At 33.9% G+C, this 12,439-nt stretch overlaps 1 protein-coding gene across 1 annotated transcript; it reads right to left on the reverse strand.

Annotated features, from left to right (window-relative positions):
* Positions 1 to 10,931: 10,931 nt before the first annotated feature.
* Positions 10,932 to 12,068, reverse strand: LOC107940076 (uncharacterized). The gene is made up of 3 exons (XM_016873492.1): positions 11,818 to 12,068; positions 11,187 to 11,582; positions 10,932 to 11,076 (listed from the first exon to the last, which is right to left on the reverse strand). Exons 1-3 carry the CDS (start codon positions 12,066 to 12,068, stop codon positions 10,932 to 10,934), a joined length of 792 nt encoding a protein of 263 aa, XP_016728981.1.
* Positions 12,069 to 12,439: the final 371 nt, after the last annotated feature.

Genomic DNA, 12,439 nt, shown 5'->3' on the forward strand with positions numbered 1-12,439 from the left:
TTAGTATACGGAATGTGAATGCATGACTTGGTATGAGATTGAACCAATAGGTCTAAGGAACTATGGTATGGTTCGGTATGGATGGAGTAACTAGCCTCGTTCCATTTTGTTTTCTCTTGTAATAATGTTATTAATGGATGGTAGTGCATTGCTTATGACTTACAGAGTTATATACTCACTCGGTGTTTCCTTGTCACCTATTTTAGGTTTCTTGGACTCGTCTCTTTTTGCGTGATCGGGCCGTCATCGGTCATCACACCGGCTAGCAACTTTTGGTATCTTCTTTTTAGTCGGTCTAGGAGAACATTTCGGCATGTATAGGCTAACATGTTTTGTTGAAATTTGGTATGTAAACTTTTAGCCATGCGAAAATGGCATAAATGTTCGGTTGGATTTGGTTCTATAATGTTAGGTCGTAAGTCTTGGTAATTCGATTTTTATGCCATATGTCATGGTTGATTATTTTTGGTGTTAAAATTCATGATATGGCAATAGTGTAGTAGGGAGATGTTTGACAATGATTAGCCTTTGGCATGGCTAGTCATGATCATAATTTGTGATATGTATGATGAATTACTAGTTAGCTCAAGGAGAAATCACGAAATAGGCATAGTTGCTTTAGTAACAGATGCTGGCAGCAGCAGTGATGTGAGATTGAAAAATCACTAAAAATATTAGAAATGGAATTAATTAATGAATAAATTATGTAATCGAAGCTCGATGAGTCTATTTTCATACAGAAGAAACGAAACGACCATATGAGCTGTATGTTAGGAGATAATTAAACTCTTGTGAAACAGGACCAGAGCAATTTCTGGGTCCCCTGTTCCGACTTTGGAAATTCATTATAAATTAACCAGAGATAATTAGAAGTCATTCCATATGTGCATAGATTCCCCTTTGATTCTAGTTTCTATAGAAACAAACGAAATCAGTATTGAAGCCCTGTACAGGGAGATATCCAAGTCGTAATGCGCAAAGGTCAGTGTAGTCGATCCCTGTAACATGGGAGACTTTGACTAATAAACTGTACTAATTGGCCCAACCAAAAATTCTAGAAAAAAATATGTAGATGGTAATATGAGTCTAGTTTCAGGGAAAATTTACGGAACTGGATTTCGAGTTTCAGAACTCAAGATATGATTTTTAAAGCGACTAGTACGCAGATTGGCAGATTGTCTGGGAAATTTTTTAATAAGTGGTTTGAAGTCTGTTAACACCTCGTGTTCGACTCCGGCGACGGTCTCGGGTTCGGGGTGTTACATAAAAAAATATAGATACCAACTCGTTAGAGGGAACCTAACCTTTCCTTTGTTGGATACACTCAAATCTGTAGATTCTCTTCACAATTTTAATTTTGCGGACTCTCTAAGGCGATCATCACCTAACCAGTATCCTCTTGATTTTCATCCCAATGGATAATCCCACAATTCCTAGATTTGTTTATATGCTAACTTTGCACAACTAATGGGTCAATTCCTTCTTATCACAAAGTAGCTAAACTTGCACAAGAAATACTTTCACTACTACCTTGGCAATGTACCAGAGTCACCACTATGATTTTGAAGTTCTACTTCAATGGTAACAAAGGCTTATCAGCCTTACTCAAAAGGGTCGTCACCAAAATAGACATAGGACTTGCTCTACTTTCCTGATGATTACACTCTAATGGGTAGTAGTTGGAACATTCATTAAATTTTCCCGATACTAATAGGTGTCCTACATGCATTGAAGGACATCAAAAATTTCTTACATTCATTAAATTTTACATAACTCCCACCACACACTCCTGGTTATAAAAAAACCAACATCAAGAGGGAAGTACATAAGTCTATAGACCCTTATCTTGACCAATTCATTTATCATTCCTAACTTTTCTTCTTCCTATCCTTATTTTTCTCATCTAATTAAAATAATGGGTGTCGTTCCCTTGTACTCTCATTACCAAAATTTCAAAGATAAACTCTCTCTGTTCCTCTACCTTCTTATTCACTAGGTAAAATTAAACAAATGGCACATGTACGGTGAGTGACCTTAACTTACAAGGGCAAATTCACCAAACATGATATGGTGGATACCCTAAATATCTACAAAATCTGGTTACCTTATCCTGCTTTTGCTTTTGGGGTGGTTTGAGAGGGATATCGGCTAGGCGACATAACTGACTACACCATAACCCTTTTTGGGGCATCTTTCTTTGCTACCATCCCTCTCATATCTTACCATACCCTTCCTTTGGATAAGATGGGTCTTTCCTTCTCTTTGAGAAGATGGTTTAACGTGGAAGAATATGCATCTTCTCCGCCTAAGATAAGCAAAGACATGGCAAGAATCTACCTTAAGAATTTGGGGAATCATTTTCCTTAACCTGCCTTTTCCTTTCTTGGACCTGCTCATTACAACTCCTACTTTAACATTACGGGGAGACCATGTTAGCATCGCTCACCTTTTACTATAACATCTTTCGACCAAATTTGAGGGTTTATCTATGCTCTCCCTACTTGGGGGCCTAAATTCAAACGCTCTAAAGGTTTGCGAAAGAAAAAAGGTTGGTGGAAGTTGCACCCAATGAAAAGGTGCAGTTGCAAGATGGGGAGACATGTAGCCCCAGACAGATACCAAGTTCAACATGTAAGCATGCCTTCCTTCTCAACTTTCTCATCTAATCCCCATTCAAACCTGACACAAAGGTCTTCCTTGCGAAATTTCAAACTCGCGACTACGTATAACCGCTGCCATGGGTCTTTCTATGTGAATCTCACAACTCTAATCATATACGTAGACTTACCAGTGTCATCCTTGAATTCAGCATTTCCACTCCTTTAATTCTTATGAGGAGATTGACAGAAGGAATTCAACGGCTTTCTTATTTTCAAGAATCAGACGTTATCATTTCTACTTTTTTTAAAAGATTAGCCAAAACAAAGCGAAAACACTATTGAGGCAACAACTCATTCTCCAGATAAAAATGCTTTATTTTTCTTTGTATTTTTTCTCTAATGAAATAATTTTTTCCTTCAACATCACTTGTACTTTCAATCACTTTACTTATTTATCATTTTTTTGTATCTTCTTTCCTAATTTGTTTTTTTTTTACTTTTTGTTTTTGTCTGCCAACTTAAGCAAATATACCTACATACATCGCATAATAACATAATAAAAATAAAGACTCGAGGGACCTAGCTAGATCAAACATCATGGACATAAAGGGTACTCTTTCCAATTACTAGTGTAGAGGACTGACTAAACCGTACTCTGATATCACTAATATTGTAACACCCTCACCCAACCTGTTCATTAAACCTAAGTATGGAGTGCCAAAAATGGACCAATTTGGGTTAAACACTAAAATTTTAAGTCAAAAACTTAAAATACAGAATTTAGCACTTAATAATAAATATTTCCTACGAGAGGAACCTCAAATTAAAAATAAAAGTTTACTAACTACCCCAAATTAAAAATAAAATTTTACTAATTCAAAATTTCAAATTCTAAGGAAACTATTTAAATAGAATATATTCGACCCCGAGGTAAAGCCTCTAAAGGTACCCCATTCTATATGCGTGAAACTTAACTAACGATCTTCCCTGATTCGGTAGGGTTTGGCTTAATCTTTCCTCGGACGCCTTGTTCACTCAAATAGTCTTACAACATGGGCCAAAACTTTTGTAAGTTCAAAGAAACTTAATGAGTTTCTTGCGTAATACATATACATATAGCTAAAACCCTTCGTACTGAAGTTTTAAAGAGAAATGACACAAACATGCTACACCCTATTTCACTTAGGTGATCATGCCTTATTTGGTATGGCAGGCTCCTTTACAACTTACACCTTTCTTTATTAGCGGTTCGACCGATAATACTATAAGTCTTGGTGGATTCTTACTTTACCTACACGCTTTTGGAAATGAGCCATCATTTTCATGTAACTTGTATCAATATTTCTAAATCTTAGAACTTCTCGAGATGTTACCCCCAGCTATATACCTAAGTGTAGGTCCGACCGTACGCTTTATCCTCAATAGATTTCCCATTACATTGTGTTGATTTTTTATTATCTTATCACATAATAGGTCTAGTACATTTATTGCCATTACTCAAATGTGGCTACCCTTAATGACCCATGCTATACTGGCAGACTTTATCTTGCTTCACCTTTCTTTCGTTGCCTAAACTCAAGCAAAATGTTGGTTGGATCACTCCCTTGTAATCCACCCTAATTACGATTCTTGATTTTCAAGGAGAGACATGTCCATCTGTGGAGAACTGTTTGGTCTATAGCATCCAACAGACTATTTTCTCAATAACAATTCAAATTTACCGTTTTTTTTTATATGATGGTTCCCTTTGAAACTAACATTATGGTGGTTACACTCGCAATGGATTCCTCTCAAATAGGAATAGTTTTGACAGACATATTTTTCATTCACATATTTCTTATTAGGACTTCTTTGGCGGTTCTTAATTGCGGATTTGTCTCTATGATCCCAAAATAAATATTCTTTTATTTGCCTATATCCTATGCATTACTGGTACGTCATTCCCATATCTGGATCTTGCTCAGGTACCACCTGTGTACCGTACTGGCTTTCATGATTACTATTTCGACTTACTTTTTCTTATTTCAATTACTTTTGCCATTATTGGCAAACTCTTCAAACCCGCTGGCTAGATATTGCTTGTTAACACTTACATTTTTCTTCCAACTTTTTTTCCTGGTTTGCATGATTTTTCATGATTTCTATCCTGGCGATGCACCTCATATATACTATCTCAACAGACTACCCCGTATATATTGTCACAATCAACTACCATACTTTGTCATAGTAAGTTGTGGTCTTTCACAACTTAACCCTATATTTAACATCTTGGCGAACTACTCCATGTTTATTGTCCCGACAGACTCCATATGCTTCCATAGTCAAACTATAATCTTACACAATATAATCTCATGTTTAATATCCTTGCAGACTACCCCGTGTTTATTACCCAAAAGACTCTATATACTTCCATAGCCAAGCTATGGTCTTACACAATATAACACCATGTTTAATGTCCTAGCGGGTTGTGCTATTTACCACAGCTGAGTTATGGTCTAACACCTTAAACCTCTTTGAGTTGTTGCCTCAAAGGGCCTTAAATCTATTTCCACGATGTTGCCCCGAAAGACCTTAACGTTATCGTGGTGTCGCCTTATAGTGCCTACTGATTACCATCTTAGTGTTACTTTATGGAACCTAATTATTATCATGTCGGTGTTTCCCTGAAGGAGCAATCGATATCATTCTATTTCATACTTAACCTTGATGCTCGAACATCATAGTGTCCCCTTGTAAGGTCCAAAGCTTTGTATATCACGGTTTGCACTCAGCAACATAGGATTGCAAAATCTAACAAAAATTCCATTTCCCTATCCATCCACCTATTCCTCCTTTTCGCCATTTCTAACCTTAATGCTTGAACATCGTAGTGTCCATTTGCAATGCTTGTAGCTTTGCATATCACAGTTTGCACCCAGCAAATCCCAAATGGTGATAAACGAAAACTATAGTTCTCGGAGCATCTGCCCAATCCTAACTTCATCTAAACCGTCAATACTTCTCTTCGTACTCTACAATTTATATGCATGCAAGCATAAACATATGATCACATAAACATAATGATATGGAGCACGCCAAACTTCAATGAATATTACCATAACCACTCTATGCATACCAAAACTGTTGCAGCTACTCAATTACTTACTCTACCTTGTGCATACATAGTATTCTCAAACAAAAAATGTCCTAAATCATCATAGAATTCATTCAGGACTCAACATAGATTCATGCTAGCCATACAACATCCTTGATGCAAACCCGATCGCATCATGTTATGTCACAACTCGACGTCGTCAATATTGACCTAAACTCGAGGAACTTAAGTGCAAAATGAAGCTTAATTAAAAACTCATTCAGCTCACTAAGCATGCATGGAAACTTCTTGCAAGCTGATCTAGCTCAATGGAGCTCAATTCGACTTGATGATAGCTCATTAAGCTTGATTCTATTTTTTATTTAATTTCATGCATTTTTAAGTTGCTAGAATAAACTTAGCTGTTTAATTAATTTAGTCAATTTAATTTCAATTCATAAAGTCTTATTAATTTAGTGTTAAATGTGTTTAATTTTAATGTATGTTTTAAATATGTCATAGTTAGTACATAATTTTAATGTGTCTTAGTCTATTACATATTTTTCATATGTTCTAACCGAATTAATGAATAGGTATTAATGTGTCTTAGCTCAAACATGCCTTAAATTTGTCTTTTCTGCTACTGATTTTAACGTGTGTTAAATATGTCATTGATCGAATTTAATTGGAGTTTTTAGGTAATTAATTTAGCTGAATCAGCTAGTTTAGTAGCATAGGAAGCATTGAAGACAAGCACGCATGGGACGACATTAAAGGAGCTACGGATTTCTCTTTTTCCATGCATGGGATGGCATGAAAGAGCTACTGACTTCTTTTTTTTATCAGGTGACCATTTGTGAAGACCAATGGACAAAGAGCTGAATTGAAAGATCCAAACTTCTATTTTGAGCTTCCTTAGGTGCCTTTTCGTGGAGATTAAAGGCCAATAGTTGCCTACAATAATTCCTTCAGCTAGTAAGTTTGGAGGCTGCTCACATTCGGCTATTGGTCATTCATTGTTCAAGATGCAATTAAAGCTCCCATTAAGGTGATGCATGTCTGATGCAACCACCATTCGGCTGAATCATTTGGGAGGCTATTAAATTGCCCAAGTTGCTCATTTAAGTTCATGACTCTCCAAATAATCAAGGTTGCACATTAAACTTCATTCATTCTTTCTGGCCGAACCTAATTAAGACAATTCAGCTCATTTCAACTCTTTACTTAATGACAATAATTCAGCTGATTGGAAAACACCAAGAGACTGTCCATTGGCATCCTCAAAGCTGCTGGAACATTCGAAGAAGCTGCCAAGAAATTTCCAAGAAACTTCAGCTCATTAAGCTGAATTTAAAGTGCCTATTTAGTTCCTTTTTGTGACCATTAGGCTAGCCTAGGTTTCTAGCTATAAATATTTAGCTTATTTCATTTTGTAAAGAAATCTTTCTCCTTTGAATAATGTTTATAAAATTTTGTGAGTTTTTCAACTCTCTTATTTCATTTTAGACTCAGCTTAACTTATCTAGCTTGCTAGTGGCATCATATTGTTTCTTTTCGAACTTATCACTCATTTCGAGTGTCGCGTTCACCTTTATACCGATTGGTTCCTATCTCCATATAAATAGTGGGTCATGGTTTATCTATCCTTCTATCCACCTTAAGCGTCAATATAAGATTCAGGTCAATATTGTTATATAGTATTGGTTGTCTCTTAGACCTTAAGCCTAATGCTTCCATCCCTTTTATCCTTCAATTTACATCCTTTGCTAGCTGAAAACATATTTCCATCTTAAACCCATTCCATCCTTTTGAAACATCCACTTCCAAGTTATCCCATTTTCTTTGTTAAACCAAACCATATCCCTTAATTATCTTAAACTATCACATACCCCTTTGTTTAAAGCCTTACTTAGATGAATTCAACCAATACTCTCTTCAAGAACAATACTTCTCCATTTTACAATCTGGCAACATAAGCGACTCGAATCATCACCTAGGCGAGTTCGTTTCAATCCTATAAATGGAGTATATTAACTCATCTGATGCCTCTTTATCTCCTCAGCTTAGCTTTTTCGAGCAGTAGAGCTTCCATTCTCTTGGAAGCTAAGTATTATAATGAAATTCATTAGTTAAACCTAGTATTCCTGCTTAAAAACTCAGTTTCTAGAAACATGTAAAACCCTTAAAAAGTTTTAGAAAATCCTGAACTTCCTTTCCTTAATCTTACATATACTGAAGGACTTAGAACCCTCTTAGCTTACTAGATTCTTTACTTTTTCGACTCAAGCCTCATGGTCAATTCTCTATGCAGGGCTTCCTGTAACTATCTCTTATTTGGAGCAACCCATGATAAGGATTAAAAAAGAAGAAAATGAATAAGAAATGAAGAGAGTTTTTCCCCGGGAAGTCTTTTTTGAGCTATTTATAGTATTTTGCGTTTAGTTATCAACCCTATAGAAACCATCCGTTGGTAATCATTTTGTCTCCCACTAAAGAACTAGTTGGTTTTAATCCAACCGAAGCAGAATTAGATCTCAACATGTTCAATTAATCACTAACTTTTCCTAATTTTTCAATAGAGGCCGCTAACTTATGGTTCCTTTCAATTTAATCCCCACTTATTCCTAATTTCAAGACTTACAAGAAACCAGGTGTGACATCCATACCTTTACCGTTTAAGGCTAGGTAGTCCTTCCACTATTTGCAGTTAGCCTTGAAGTGTCCTTTCTTACTATAGAAGAAAAAATTAGACTTTTATAAGTTTTTAGGCTTCCTAGCCTTCTTCCTATCCACTTTTGGTGGGCCCGAAGCATTAAAATTTTTCTTCTTAGCTTGCATTCGTTCCTTTTAGAGAACGGACCAATAACTAAGTTTTCTTTCAATGAATTCATTCAACTACTCAAATATTTTTCTCAAATCGTTGTTTCAAATTTTTTTCCTTTTTTGTCTATCCCTGTCTAACTATTAATACTGCTAATTTTTTGTTAAATTCAACTTCATTACAACATCATATTTTTAGTTTCATGGTTACTAAGTGAGTTTCTTTTTTTCATTTCAAAACAAAAACAAATTTTGTAGTGTTAACAATTGAACATAAAATTATAAAATTTGAAAAGTAGAGGAATTGCATTTTTTTTAAAAATGTACATAAGTTAAATTTTAAAATTTCAAAAAGTATAGAATTATAGCATATTCTAACCTTATTTATTTACTTGAATAAAAATATGATTATATATTTACCATCTTCATTCAAACTTACTTTCAAAAATAAAAGAAAAACAAATTGCATTAAAACTTCAAGGATTACTTATTTATCTCGGTATCTTGATATTTTTATTTTGAATTTCAAATTTTTACCATTTAAACTATTTTTTTTATAATTGGGGATAGAATTAGATTGTTAGGAGTTGAACCCAAACTCTCATGCCATCAAAACGATTTTTATTTATTAATTTTAATCATCTTTTAATTATACTAAATCTAAATTTGACAATTTTAATTTAAAAAAATAAATTCAAAGAATATTTTTTTGTATTTATTATGCAAATTTAATCCTTCTATTTTTATTTCTCAAAATTCATCATGTATTTTATAAGTTTTTCATTTTCAGTTTTTCTGTTATTCTTTTTCACAACTTTATTAAAAAGATAAATATAATATGTTGAAAATAAATTCAAAATTTTAAAAATGTTTTCAAAACTCAACCTTTGTTAAACAAACAAAATAAAAAAATTCCTAAATTTCTTTAAAAGATAAATTTTTGATAGAAAATACATTTTTTATAAGCATGCAATAGAGAAAATCTATTTTGAAGTTATGTTGTGTCTTTAAATTTTTTAGTATGTTTAATCTCTATTTTATGTTCCATATTTAAAGGTCATGATAATTTTTTTTTAATAATATTGTGTTTAAAAATAAAATCTGTGTTGGGTTCTTCAACTATAGTTTTTATTTTTAAATTAATGCCATTTGGAAATTACGTGAAAAGTGTCAAAATCATGAATAAAAAAAAATTTACAAATTAAATACAAAATTATAATATTACCTAAAATCCTTCCCTAAGTTTCAAACTTGTCTACTTAAGCAGTCTTGACCATTAATCGACATGCGATTTACAGCAAAAGATAGAGACATTTAAGTTATTTATTTACTTGTATAAAAAAAGGACATATATTTACAAGACGAAAGTGCATTCAAACTTGGCGACTGCAGTTTTATCCTGCAATCTTTGGTATTTTATCTGAATTTGACTTTTTTTCACATCAAAACGATTTTCATTTATTAGTTTTAGTTCTTTTAATTATACTAAATATTTAGTCAGCCTCCCAAAATTTAAATGTGGCCTTCCCTTTCACAAGCACTTGGATTTTAGTGACTAAATTTAAGCGTTTTTATTTTAAAATGTTAATATAATTAGGAATATAAACGGTTTAGAAAGACAGCAGTTAAGCAAGACGCTTTCTTCCCTGTATCTTTTTGCATGTTCTTCGATGTTGGCTTTTAGCACTTTCTTAAGCTATTTGCCAAAAAAAAAATAATGTATATCTATTAAATAGTTATAATAATTGAAAATATTGTTTCATTAATTAAAATGTTTAATTAAAGACAATCCTCTTGAAAAATATTAATTTTTTAGAAAATTAAATTACAAATGTGTATCAAAATAATTTGATTGACATGTAAATATACACAATTATTGACAAGTAATAAAGTAATAAGTAAGAGTTATCATCTCCACAGAGATTGTTTATGCGAATAAAAAATTACAAAATTAATACTTAACAAATTAGATGGTGATGATATAAACTAAAGTGTGATGAATTTTCTAATTACACTAAAACTAACCTAAGTATGCTCAAAATTAAAATAAACACAGAAGAGATAAGTATGCAAGTTTTTAAGAGTTAATCACAATAGCATGAATATGTTAGAATAATTTTCCTTCCTAACATAAAATTATTTAAACATTGTTAAGAGATTTTACGGAAATTTCGTGACAAATTGATAATTTACTAACCTTATTTAATTTAGTTATAATGTTAAGCTTATTTAATTACTAAGTCTATCTAGCATATGTTTATGTTTAATAAACTGATAATTTCATAAGCAAACATCACACAAGGTTATATAAGGTAATAATATTTTTGGTATTCTTACTAATTTTTTTTTTTGGTGATAAAAAAACAGAACTAATTACAAAGTATTATTCTGAAAAGAAAAAATATTCTTCATCTTATCCAAATCTATTAACTTGTGGGTCATCGATGAGGAGAATCGAACACTTGCAAGATATCAGGTCCAGACAAAGCCTGTTTAGCAAGACAATCTGCAACTTGATTTTGATCTCTCGGAATGTACCGCAAGCACCACCGTATTTCTAGAGATAAAATACTTTGGATACGCCTAATTAACGCGGAATTATCCCCATTAGAATTTCTATCAAGAATAGCATTGACAACTTCCAAACTATCGATTGAATGGTGACTTCATCGTGTCCCCTTCGTTGAATTAACCTGAGACCCTCCAAACTGCCCCATGATTCTGCGTTAAAGATAGAACATTTTCCAAGGTGGCGATTGTACCCAAGGATCCAATCTCCATTGGCATTATGAATAATACCACCGACAGCACCATTTCCAGTTTCAATTTGCACTGCCCCATCTATGGTAAGAAAAATCGGGTCTTCAAAAGGTTCCTCTTCAATGGTACAATTAAAACTTCTCTTAGCATCTACTTTAAGAATTGAAAAGAGTTGTTTCGTCCAACTTAAAAAAAACTTGAATAATCTCTCTCGCGCTCCAAGATTTTCCTTGAAAAATGAAAAGGTTACGGTTCTTCCATAGGCGCCAAACATGAAGTCTAAAAAGGCAAGCCCAACTGGGTCCTTCTTCACAAACCATGCTATTATCCTGCAAATTAGCAAGAAACCAGTCTTGAGAATTAGTAGATAAGAAAGTCGATAAATAATTACCTGGGAGAACTTGACTCCAGGCTTCCTTAGCAACAGCACAATCCCTCAAAATATGAAGAATATCCTCTGAATGGAAACCACAGAAAGAGCAAGACGAATCAGCTGCAAGGCCCTGTCTGACCCGTTCCACATTACTAAGGAGCCTTCCTTGTAATGCAGTCTAAATGAAAAACCGAACGCGATGAGGACCTAGCAGCTTCCAAACACTCTTCCATTTCTTATCTTTCGGCTTCCAATCACCTTCGTTTAACATTCTATAAGCCGATTTGACTGAAAAACCTCCATTCGAAGTGTGGCTCCAAGAAATTTTATCAACGCCAGCAGATGGATAGGGAGGCAGAATGCCCTTAATACATTGAATCACATCATCCGAAAGCCAAACCTGAAACAGATCAATGTTCCACGAACCATCTTCATTAACCATCTCATTAAGAAGACCATCCGAGTCTTGTATAACATTATGTGAATATAACGAATTAGAGGCCCCACATTCGGAATCCAATTATCCTTCCAGCAACGGATTTTATTTCCATCTCCAACTGACCAAAAGAGATTCTCACGAAGTAATGGCCAAATTTTAGAAAGAGATTTCCACAGAAACGAACTTCTGTCTCGAGCAATACAATCTGGCATTTCCTCCTTCAAATGATACTTTGACCGAAGCACACGAACCCATAATACATCCTTGTTTGAAGTAATATTAAAACCCGGCTTCAAAAGAAAGGATGTATTTTGATCACGAAGTTTCCTCAGCCCTAGACTACCACATCACTTAGGTTGGCAAATTGTGTTCCA

Source organism: Gossypium hirsutum, chromosome A09, assembly GCF_007990345.1.
Source record: "Gossypium hirsutum isolate 1008001.06 chromosome A09, Gossypium_hirsutum_v2.1, whole genome shotgun sequence".
NCBI classification, from domain to species: domain Eukaryota; kingdom Viridiplantae; phylum Streptophyta; class Magnoliopsida; order Malvales; family Malvaceae; genus Gossypium; species Gossypium hirsutum.

Coding starts and splice junctions, on each gene's coding strand:
- LOC107940076 (XM_016873492.1), bottom strand. CDS start 12,068: ATGGTTAATGAAGATGGTTCGTGGAACATTGATCTGTTTCAGGTTTGG. Junction 11,583..11,817: donor CTAGGTCCTCATCGCGTTCG/GTTTTTCATTTA, acceptor GCTAATTTGCAG/GATAATAGCATGGTTTGTGA. Junction 11,077..11,186: donor GGCAGTTTGGAGGGTCTCAG/GTTAATTCAACG, acceptor CGCGTTAATTAG/GCGTATCCAAAGTATTTTAT.